The 12,129-nt window shown below is 38.6% G+C and overlaps 1 protein-coding gene across 7 annotated transcripts in view; it reads left to right on the top strand.

The window, feature by feature from the left end:
* The window catches only part of TBC1D32 (TBC1 domain family member 32), a 181,158-nt gene that overhangs the window by 119,743 nt on the left and 49,286 nt on the right, over positions 1-12,129 (top strand). For all 7 annotated transcript variants that reach the window (XM_084622138.1, XM_084622137.1, XM_084622139.1 and 4 more), the window contains one exon: positions 8,646-8,729. In XM_084622138.1, the coding sequence (XP_084478264.1) occupies positions 8,646-8,729 (84 nt within the window). The remainder of the gene's footprint in view (positions 1-8,645; positions 8,730-12,129) is intronic.

Genomic DNA, 12,129 nt, shown 5'->3' with positions numbered 1-12,129 from the left:
CACCCTGTAACTGTGATAGCCTGCCTTAGTGCCTTTGGTGCCTGTGTTTGGCAGTAGACTATGCCAATGACTGACCACAAAATCAGTTACATTATCATCTGGGAATTGACCACAAAGTCAAAGGATGCCAGGTTCGCTTCCAGATGTGATCCTGAGCTTCATGGAAGAATGATAAATGTCTCCAATCCCTTTTCAGGACACCCCAAGCAGTTTCCACTATGTCCAGCATGAAGCTGCCCCAGAATATTTTGAAGGATAAATCCTTGAAACAGAAGTAGGAGTCAGCCCAGACACCTGATCACCTGTAAGTCAGTGTCACCACCAAACCCCACTTTCCCTCTGGGAATAGTAATGGAGCAGCTTTGTCATGAAAATGTTCCACACTTCCTTGTTTGAAGTCAAATGTAAGCTGCTCAACACACTGAGCCCTAATATTTGGAAGTTGATGGTAATGGTGTTCCTATTGTTCATTCATATTTTTGGGTTGGAGACAGTGATTCCAGATGCAATATGTGCTCATCAATTTAGCTAAGTCACACTAGGCTACAAATTCTTCAAGCTTCAGCATTGAGGTGTTCCTCTGGCCATACATTAGCATTTGCAATTGAAAAAAATACGTCCACCCTGACCAGGTCATTGGCTGTCTCTCCTACCTTCAGCACAAAAGGTTGTTGTTGGAAATAATGGTGGCTGGAGAGAAGGCAGGCTGTTCTCATGGTGGTGCACCCAAAACCGTGACCTTCAGCATTGGGATTTTTTGGTGTCATTTTTACCAAGCCATGGTTGCAGTCCACAAAGCTGTAGATTGCCAGGGCTTGTTAGACAATGGCCTGGTGAAGCTATGGAAGAAAGCCTCTAACCTGATGAAATCTCTCTCCACCATGGAAATATTAGGAACTCAGAAGGCTGATGAATGAGAGTTGATGGGAATGTAAACATCTATGTTGGTAATGCACAAAAAGGAGTGGAATCCACCTCATTCTGTCTTAACTGAGTTGCCTCTTCAGTGCTGATGAGATTAAAGAGGAGTATAAACATTTTTGCCACTAAAGTAGGAAGAGATACAACTCACAGAGGAACAGAACTGTTGAGTAAAAAGGTGGCATTTTCAGAAAGTCACTTTTCAAAGTATGTCATACTTTAGAAAGGTGGTCAATATAACTAACAAACATAAGAAAGCTTAGAGGAAAGCCGATATGTGTTCCCTTTACAGAGAGACTGTGCAACCCAGGGTACCAGAATTTCACCTGTACTTATAACGTAAAGTAATCTAGGGGTTTTAGTGCCAAAGTAACAGAAAACTTAGTAAGTAATCTGTAAAGGAAGAGATTCAGTGTAAAGATTATGAAATAAGGAACTTTCTAGTACTAGTTTGTGTTAATGTGGCTCAAGTCAGGAATGATCAAAAGTTGCTAAATTCTCAGGGCTTTTCATTCTCATAAACTCTGTATAATGAGTTTATAGTTTTTGATGACTGTAGTTCACTGAGAGTCAGGGTTTTTCTTTCCCAAGCACTCCGTAGAAAGGATAAACAAATGGAAGCCCACAACTCAAACCAGTAAGTGTATTTTATATGAATTTCTGTCAGTTTATTAAAGATAAATTGAAATCTAATACATTTTAAAATAGATTTTTTTCTAGCATAAAAATATGCTGACATTTTCACACCTACTTTCTTGCATCTCTCACATTGACCTCCCAACCTTCTAAGCAGTTTTTCTTAAAAGTTGGAATAAAATTGAAATGTGTGCATAATCAGTTTATTTGTACGCAGCATTTTTACTAGTTTGTTCTCTTTGCTTGGGCTATATGAAATTAGTGTTGAAAACTGTCAGTATATCCTACTGAGTTTAAAAAGAAACAAGCAATTGTGAAGAAAAAAAATTTTAATCTGAAAACAGAACACTTGATGTTTAAAACAGTGAGCTTCCAAAGGAAAGAACAGAGATTTATTCTTTTGTGCTTTGTATTGGGCCATATCCAATGTCAAAAGCTGATGTGCATTATTTTCCATAACATCATTGAAAAGATATCAAAGTGACAACTGAGAATTTAAAGCAAATATTGTATTTTGTTAACATGAATCCAAAAGATGTATACTGAATAAATATATTTGCATTGAACAGCATGGGGAATAGCTAAGCAAGAAAGTACCCATGAAAGCATGTTTGTATATCACATGGATTCTGGAAAAGCATAAAGAAGTGTTATGGTACAGGAAGAGAGCATTACGGCCATGGAAACTGAATGACTTGAAAAGCAATTTAATTATTCCCAAAAATACTACCACAAAATAATACTTTAACTGAGGAAGGTACTGCTAACCCCACGGTGCTAAAAGCTCTCGTTCAAATGCAGTAGATCTGAATGGGGCTATTTCAGAAACAGCAAAATTCCGGCTAACTGTGTTGGTTTGGGAACGCTTGTTTTTAATAAAATATATTTTATGGGAGACTTGGTATGATGTTTGCTCAGCATGTATATTATGAGTAGATAAATTTATTAGGATTATTTGTTTTTCCTTTTTTGTTTATGAAGGTGAACAAGAGCCACAAACATTGAGTTTTGAAGTGAATTTAGAGAAGGGAGTGTATAAAACTTTCTGTCCAGGTATAGTTCTACACACAGTACCATGACGGACAGCAATGGAACAATGGTTGTGTCTTGCAGTAGACTGTATTACTTGCAGTACTTTAGCAATCCTGAGTTTGTATGCCATGAGTATGCACAATTTTCTTTTTGATCTGGTTGAAAAAAATGACGAATTACTCAGTTGATTTTCATTTTAATGAAGATTTACTTTGCTCTGCAATATTTTTTACTTCCAAAACCAGAGAGCTCTGGATTCCAGAAAGAGCCCAACTGAAAGTAGCATCAGCATAAGTAGCTAAAGTAAACTTTTAGGTGATAAAGCACACAAACTACAGCAACTTAGAACAACCTATCATTTTACATAAATAATATCTCAAAAGAAATGTCTTGTCCTGTGAAAGCCCTCAATTTACTTCATAACCAAGTTTATTTTAATACACTCCACTTAGGTATTTTTTTCTCTCACAAACTTGATTGTGTTTTCACAGACCCCTGCTGGGCACTATTAATATACATGAATACTTACAGATGGCTGAAATCAATTTTGTTCTAGAATTTGAAAAAAAAACAAAAAACTGCTTAGCAGTTGAACTGTCACTTCTTCCATTAATTCAATCACTGAACTAAAGTATTTGGCTGTTGGTTCAAGCATGTGGGTGCCTTCCAATAAAAAAGATCAAATTAAAATATTCTGTATTGACTTTAAATTTTGTGAATTATTCAATCTTTTAAGCTTGTGACATTGCTCCAATTTATTATTTGAGCATGACATATTTCATTGATCTGAATGTGAACAGTCATATCTTAAATGTACTGTTACAAGTGAACTGCAAGTTTTCCCAAGAGAAGCTCTTTAGTTTCCATGTCTTAGTCTAAGCAGTAATTTTTTTCTTGTTTTAATTATGTTATGCTAATTGTGGCCCCAATTATACAAAGGCTTAAGTACAACAGTAGCGTTACTCTCAGAATGTAAAGTTAAACACATGCATATATTTTTTCAAGAGTGGGGCCATGCTGCTACATAAATATTAGCATGTTAATCTATACTGAATCCAAGAAGAGGAAAAAGAAGAAAGCTTTTACAAATGTCTAATTTCAATGGCAAATGCTGCATCACAGAGTGGCTGAACTATGGCAGCAGCAGAAGGGGCTTTTATGTGATAATTCTGAAAATAGTATTTCTTTTGAAAAATACCCTGAACAAGAAACAGTTTGGCAGAGTTCGCCATCCTCAGGGATCCAAACTCCTCTGCTCTGGACTAGAAAATATTGCAGTCTCTAAACTAATTTTTTTTCAGGTACCCAAAAAATGAACATAAGGTTGTGCTTTAATGAGTCCCATAGAATAAATATGCTTGTGCTGTCTACATTAATTTTTATAAACATATGATTTTGTTAGGGGGCTTATTCCTTCACCCTCTCAGTTCCCTGATCCTTCTCGCATGAACAGAGAGCAACAATACCCGAAGTCCAAAGGTGAAAACAATTTGATGTTTATTGGGGTGACCTTCCAGCAAGCTTAAATCCAAGTTCCTTTTTCCTTATTTTTCAAATCCCAACTTACCTCCTGTTTTCCCCTAATTTATATAGTAGCAATCTCAGCTATACCTTAACCAATCATTTTACTGAAATTTACCTAACCAATCCTAACATATTGTAACATGATTAGCTAACCAATTATATCCCACCACCTTAATTAGTTTACACCCAGCAAAATTAATTATACAGCAGACAGAAACAATCACAGAACCAGACAGAGACCATGCAAATAAACAATAGTAAAGGGGGAACTATAATAACAAAACAATACAGAAGTGAGGATTTTACAAGTACATCTGTAAAGACATAAGGGTTTCCCAGCTGTGTCTATTGATAAGTGAGTTCTTACCAGACAGAAAACTATCAAATTAAATTTCTTTTTACATCTTCTAGGCTCTTCCCTTTCTCTGGAGGTGATAGATAGGATCACCTTTCCAACAGCCCCAGATTGCCTTATTTCAATGTGACTAGGTTGGAATGTGATGATGTGACCATACACTTCCCAGCTTATGTCTGCCTCTGCTGCTTAGCCAAAGGCCTTAGCCTAAGAACAGGGCCTCAGACTGTCACAGTGAGAGAAGGCCCTTACACAGATTCTTTGTTTTATACCTCTGTAACTAGCTAAATGATAAACATATACCTAAATTCTTAAAGTATAGGTTTTTACAGACAGGCTTGAATATCTATATCCTAACAGATTTCAGGGGAAAAAAGAATGGTATTAAATATATGCAACAGTCCTATTCAAACAGAAGAGGGAAATAACCCAATTTCTGTGAAGTCTCTATTGCTTTGATGTAGAAAGAATCATAGAATCATAGAATATCAGGGTTGGAAGGGACCTCCGGAGGTCATCTAGTCCAACCCCCTGCCCAAAGCAGGACCAATCCCCAATTAAATCATCCCAGCCAGGGCTTTGTCAAGCCTGACCTTAAAAACTTCTAAGGAAAGAGATTCCACCACCTCCCTAGGTAATGCATTCCAGTGTTTCACCACCCTCCTAGTGAAAAAGTTTTTCCTAATATCCAACCTAAACCTCCCCCACTGTAACTTGAGACCATTACTCCTTGTTCTGTCATCTGCTATCACTGAGAACAGTCTAGATCCATCCTCTTTGGAACCCCCTTTCAGGTAGATGAAAGCAGCTATCAAATCCCTCCTCATTCTTCTCTTCCGCAGACTAAATCCCAGTTCCCTCAGCCTCTCCTCATAAATCATGTGTTCCAGTCCCATAATCATTTTTGTTGCCCTCCGCTGGTCTCTTTCCAATTTTTCCACATCCTTCTTGTAGTGTGGGGCACAAAACTGGACACAGTACTCCAGATGAGGCCTCACCAATAGAGGGGAATGATCACGTCCCTTGATCTGCTGGCAATACCCCTACTTATACATCCCAAAATGCCATTGGCGTTCTTGGCAACAAGGGCACACTGTTGACTCATATCCAGCTTCTTGTCCACTGTAACTCCTAGGTCCTTTTATGCAGAACTGCTGCCTAACGATTCGGTCCCTAGTCTGTAGTGGTGCATGGGATTCTTCCTTCCTACATGCAGAACTCTGCACTTGTCCTTGTTGAACCTCATCAGTTTCTTTTGGCCCAATCCTCCAATTTGTCTAGGGCCCTCTGAAAAGAGACTGATCTTTCTTGGTAAAAATGTAGTGTTTCTCAATGTGAACTTGGTGTTACAACAATCATCATTTTCTATACCAACTGCCATTGCATATACTCTCCTTGTTACTACTGCAGTGAAATCAATAGTTGTATAATTAAAGTTCTTGAAGACTTCTTTAGAGCTGATTCCTATGCATTAAAGTTCCATATGTCTTTGTTTCCCCAGTGGGAAAAACTCCGGCATACAGAGTAGAGTCTGTAATCTCCCAGCAACTTCCTACAATATTTACAACTGTGGATTGACAAGACATAGATTTCTGTATGCAAAAATAGACAGTGTACAGTCTTTCTTAGTGGCATTTTTCTTCCTTAATTTAAGGCATTTTTGATAGACTGGATCTGTAAAAATGTGATTCCTGTGAACCTTTTGGACAATTAAACCAGCAGTGTATATAATTTAATGACAATAGATTAGGTTAAACAGTGGCTGGAGAAACTGTAAACATGATTATCTTTATGCATTTTTAATTGTTATTCTTAGGAGTGGTGAGGGGGTATTGTAAACTGAGGGCAAGATCAGAGCCTTTTGAAATCTGAATTGTCTTGGTGATGATACCTGTCTTTGGGTCATGCTCTCCTTGTTACATTTTCACTGGTGCTACCTTGAGTTCTGAATTTAGGTCATTATTGTTCCCTACATGGGATATCCCCGTAGAGGAGATGGGAAGGCTTCATTTGCATTCTTCTGTTTAAAGTAGTGATGTACTTTGCCCAGCTATAGAAGTATAAAGGGATGCAGTCTCCCCAAACCTACAGGTAATTTTAAGTTTGAGAAGAGCCTGTACAATTACAGTGGCTCTCAATCCCTTAGCAGTTCTTCAGGATGCCTTCTACGTGATCAAGAAAAGCAGGGAAAGCTAATGCTGACAGGGTGAGCACTAAGTTATTGGCTATTATCCTACAAGGGAGGTAGGTACAATTCCTTGGGTAGTGTCACATTCTGGGATGAAATACAGATCGGTGAGGAATTGTCACCTCTTACCCTGTAACCCGGAGTGCCTCACAATGTCTTGCTACTGTTGCCCTCTGCCTGGGATGCCCACAGACAGCAACAAGCATGTACTTTATGTATTAGGCAGCCCTGGTCCAATGGTTTGGATTCTGGAGCCTGACTAGACTTCCACTGATCCCCACCTGCCTTGGTTAACAACTGATAAGGTGACTTCACACTCTCCCCCGCCCCGAATTTTTCCCCAAAAGGTGTTCTGGAATGCCCAACCTTGTCATGGAACAAGAGAGGAATGATAAGGTTCGTTGCTCCTTTGAAGAGTCAGTATACAACAGTTTGATACTTTAACTGGAGTTACCAAACAGTTCAGTTCAAACACAGCACTGGGTTGGTTTATATAATTCCAAAGAGATGGCTATTAAATGAGTACAAGGATTAAAGTCAGAAATGGTTACAGGAGAAATAAAGATAAAATGCCTTCTGGCAACTAAAACTTAACAAACTAGACTTGATTCAAGGTAAAATCGTCACCATGTGCTTTCACCAAGATGGCTGACTGAACCCTTGGGCCAGAATCTATCTCCCCACATGTCAAAGGGCTGGTACCTTTGTCGTCTTAGGTGAAAGATAACTTAGGGTGTCTTGGCCCCTCTCTTCTATAGTCCAATAAATCTTTGAAATGGATTCTTCTGAAGGATATGTCCAGATGAGTCTCTTCCCAGCTGTGAGGTAGGCTACATGGAGCCTGTCTTGAAGGAAGTTTTCTGTTGCTTCTTCCCCTCCTGGAGTTGTCTGCTAAAATGTAAATTATTTTAGTTCCTGCCCCCTCCGGTGCAACTTAATGAACATTTAAAAATTTCCTCCTCTGTTGTGATAATGTAGGGTTTGTCTCCACCACTTGTTAGCTCCATGGGTCTATTCACACAATATGTAAATGCAGTCTCATTGTCTTTCAAAGTACTATGGAAGCAACTCCCAGGTGAGGAAACTACATTCCTTTGTCTGAGATGAACTTGTTTAATAGCTTTACCTAGTCTAGGGCACCTTGTCTTGAACGTATGATAATGATATCCTATAAGGGGAATTCATAAATTTACATATAATATTGCTATATACATTTTACCATGATGTTATTAACCTGAAAGTTATTAGTTTTCAAATGATATATCATAAGGCATATTTTGTACAGGGGTGCTTAGGTCCATGGGTAGTGACCAACTTCCAGCATCCTGCTTGACCCCACATTACAGACATTCAGAGCAGAGCACAATCCCCATGGGAGCTTCCATGGAAGGAGCAGATCTTTGAGTAAGACTGTAGTAATAATAAAGCATAGAAGCACCCCTTAAGATTTGTTCTTGCCCTCTAAGATCTAATAATATTTACTGTATTTTTCGTGTTTTGGAAAGTTGGCCATTACTCTTGTATAAATATGCAAACAGTTGATTTTGCACTGTTTCTCAGAAGGAAGGACAGAACCCTTAAAGTGCATTGCTTCATGTCTTTTGTTTTCAAGTAACATTTTTACCACAGTCTACATCCACATACAAATGTGGTAAGGTATTGTAGCCTAATTAGAGTTAATTTTCTTTGTATTTTGAAACCATGTAACAAATTCTGAAGTAATCCTTGGAGGATCTAAAGACGATAAATAATTCCCTTTCAGTTAACACTGAATAGATTCTCAGTGAAGCTATTAAAAATTTAATTTGTATCAGGAATGTTATGAATACAAAAACACAGTATTTTAAATTGTTTCCTCATACAATTGTGCATAAACATTCAGGAGTTCAAATTGCTTTAGTTGTCCACATGTTGTAATTTTGTTGGGTAGTGTAGTTCCACATTCCATTCATTGTCGCTAATGTTTTAATGGGTTTTTGCTTATTACAGTTTTGGCAGAATTAATTGAGAAGTTTGTGTTGCATCTTTCTGAAAACCCATCAGAATGTTACTTCAGCACTGGAGAGTATGAAGGTAAGTTTTCAGGCACTTCATATTTGAATTTAAAAGAAAAATAATATATCCATATCTTTTTGACTATTAAAAAAGTAGCTAGACGTCTTTAATATTCTTTGTTTAACAGTTCATGTATTCATTATTCAAATCATGGGGAACATTTAGCATCCTTCTGGAACAGGGCCTGTTTGTTGAAGCACAGTGTGACTAATGTTAATGGAATTTTGAACCTTCTTGTAATATATGTACAGTACATAAAGAGCGATACAGAATAAATGATGGTATGGTATGGTATAAAGGTTTTATGGATGCTTATTTAGGAATTAATTACATAGGTGACTGAGTAATACTGCCATCCCAAACAAATGCCAGTAAAACCCATCATGTATTGTTTATAAGTTACACATTTAACCAACAGCTATTTTAGAAATGTCTTAGTTTAATTGCAAGTGAGGGCTGTTTTTTTGTTTTTTTTAATGCCAGCCCTCCCTTTTAGTTACTGTGAGTCCATCTACATGTGTCAGGGAACTAAAAATACAATTAACTCACTTTTTAAAACTCATAAGAATGACCCAAACTAACTTTCCTGTACATTAAATGCCAACACTTTATAATTCAGTTTTCTCCATACTAGAAGGAAATATTTTGTGTCCTATTGGAAACCTGGTAATCTTCCCATTTTGAATGGTCTTAAGCTCCTTTTTCTATCCCTACTAGATCAGGAGATATCTTATCTTAAATCGGTTTCTTGTGCAATGTTGTCCATCTAGAACCTCAGTACAAGTTCATAGGGAGAACTTACTGAAGGAAGAAAGGCTTTTTTTTATAAGGGGTTTTGTTTTGTTTAATTGCAGCTCTTGGAAACTACTCAGAAGTTATTAATGTTTGAATAAATATTGATGCATATAGATTAGTGAGCAGAGTGCAGGTGAGTTAGTCAAAGATAAAGGATAAATAAAATTTATCACCTGGCTCTACAGATTAACAGCATTTTTATCACCACAAAATATGTAGTATAACATAAGGGTTAATTGAGAGCTGGTCAGAAAAAATTAAGTAAGACATTTTGTATCAGAATTTGCCAACTTGTTGAAATCTAAATATGTTGCAGAAATGGTTTGCTTTTGTTTAAATTCTGACAGAACTCAGGCAGACTGCCCTGGAGCCAGGGCTCCCTGTATAGCTGTGTGGAGAACAGTGTTTCAAAGAATTTTGAAAATCTTTGGTTTTATTCCAAATTAGAGCAAAGCCAAATTTAAAGATCTTCAAATCCTCCATGAAATGGAATTGCCATTTTCTGCCCAGCTCCATTTATTTTTTGTGAGCTTAGGGTAGTTGTTATTCATGAATGAGTTTTATGAAGTAAAATTTTCAAAAGTGCCAGTGTCCTATTGAAAATGAATCTAGCTTAGCCTCCTAAGAAACTTAGCTACTTCTGAAAATTTTATCATCAGCCCAAATCAATGCAGGTAAAGGAACAGATACTCTGTTAATGTAAATTTCCCTAGCTCCAGTTGGCCCCAAATCTCTTTGCACATCATATTATCATGTGTTTTACATATACTATCTTTGCTACATAAACTATTTTAGGAGGGTTTTGTTTTTTTGAGATTTTTAAAATACATCATTGAGATTGTTCCTGTATTCTCTTATTTACCATGTGTTCAACTGTGCTGGCTCAGAGACTGAGAAAAATAAAAACTAATAAATGTAAAATATTTCTAAGCATAAGTTGAAATATTTTTTTCTAGATCAAAAATATGATTTTAAAGTTCTGTGTCTCAAGATCTTTCAAAGCTAGATGTAAGTCCTACATTCTATTGGAAAGATGGGATTCAACCTACTTTCTAAGGTATAAAACTTACATGTATAGCCCTGTAGGGACGCAAGGTATCAGAATTCAGAGTTGTGACATTTGTATGTATAGAAAACTTGGGCCAGGTCTTAATGGGTATGACTACTCTGCGACGAAAAACCTGTGACTGGCCCATGCCAGCTGACTCAGGCTCCCGGGGCTTAAGCTAAGGGGCTGTATAGTTGTGGTGTAGACGTTCAGGCTCAGGCTGGAGCCAGGTCTCTAGAACCCTGCAAGATGGGAGAGTCCCATTGGGCTGCAGAGGAACAGACAGGCTTGTGAAGGGAGTGTGTGGTGTTCTGGCAGTGTTTGGTGCTCGTTGGGGGTTTGTTTTGCTGTGGATGGTGGTGTTTTGATTTGGTTTGTTTCCCAGACTAACAGGACTTAGGTGAGAAGGCTATGACATACGACATATGTCAGATATGACAGATCCAAGGATTGGAGATGCAGGTGGAAACTCTGGTTGAGTTTAGGAGGGGGTTCAAGCAGATGATGGAGCAAAGACATGAGGAGGCTGAAGGGAAAAGCGCAGACTTGCAGATGGAAGCAGGACCAAAGAACTCTGAGGGGAAACTGCTGGGTGAGGAAAGTGGACAGTGGAAGCATGTGACTAAGAGAACCAGGCAGAGGAAAAGACAGGCTAGTGAAGGAGAAATAGTGATCAGGAACAGGTTTGCGGAGTTGGAAAATGAAGAAGGGTCACAGCAGGTGGTCACTGAAGGTGAGAGGGCAAGGAAGAAGAAAAAGGAAGCTAGTCCTATAGGAAGAGGGAAAGAGTCAATGGAGATAACAACACCAAATATGATCCCCAAGATGATACGGGATGTGATACGAGATGATTGCAAGGGACAATAGGAATCGAGAGGCCTTGCAGCCAGAGGGAAGAGGGGATAGACCGGAGAATCGCACCATCACCAGGAAAAGGCAGGTCTACAAGTGATTGGGAACTTCTTACTGAGAAGAATAGACAGGCCTGTAACTAGAGCTGATCCAGAGAACAGAAGGGTGTGCTGGCTGCTGGCTGCTAAGATATGGGATATGGACCTGAGGCTGAAAAGGATCCTAACAGGAGCAGGAAAGGAATCCACTGATTGTCCTTTGTGGGAACAAATGATATGGCTAGGTTCTCGCTGGAACGTATCAAGGGAGACTATGCCAGGCTGGGGGAGATGCTTAAGGAAATCGAGGCTCAGGTGATCTTCAGTGGGATTCTGACTGTTCCTAGAGAAGGGCAACAAAGGTGTGACAAGATTATGATGCTCAACAGATGGCTCAGGCAGTGGTGCTATAAGGAGGGTTTTGGGAAGTATGGCCACTGGGAAGCATTCATGAACAGAGGACTGTTCTCTCAGGATGGACTTCACCTGCGTGGGGAGGGAAATAGACTTCTAGGATGGAGGCTGGCACAACTGATTAAGAGAGCTTTAAACTAGGAATTCGGGGGAGATGGTTGGAAGTTGTCCAGGTAATCTCCACTCTGGATTTTAATATTGAAAAGGAAGAAAATGAGGTAAGAAAGGATACAGCCATGGTTAGGAGAATGGACATAAGGAGGAAGGGTAG

The sequence above is a fragment of the Lepidochelys olivacea genome, assembly GCF_965140295.1.
Source record: "Lepidochelys olivacea isolate rLepOli2 genome assembly, chromosome: 3".
In the NCBI taxonomy this organism is placed as follows: Eukaryota; Metazoa; Chordata; order Testudines; family Cheloniidae; genus Lepidochelys; species Lepidochelys olivacea.
Note: the sequence above shows the minus strand (reverse complement) of the source record. Positions and strands in the feature narration are given on the sequence as shown.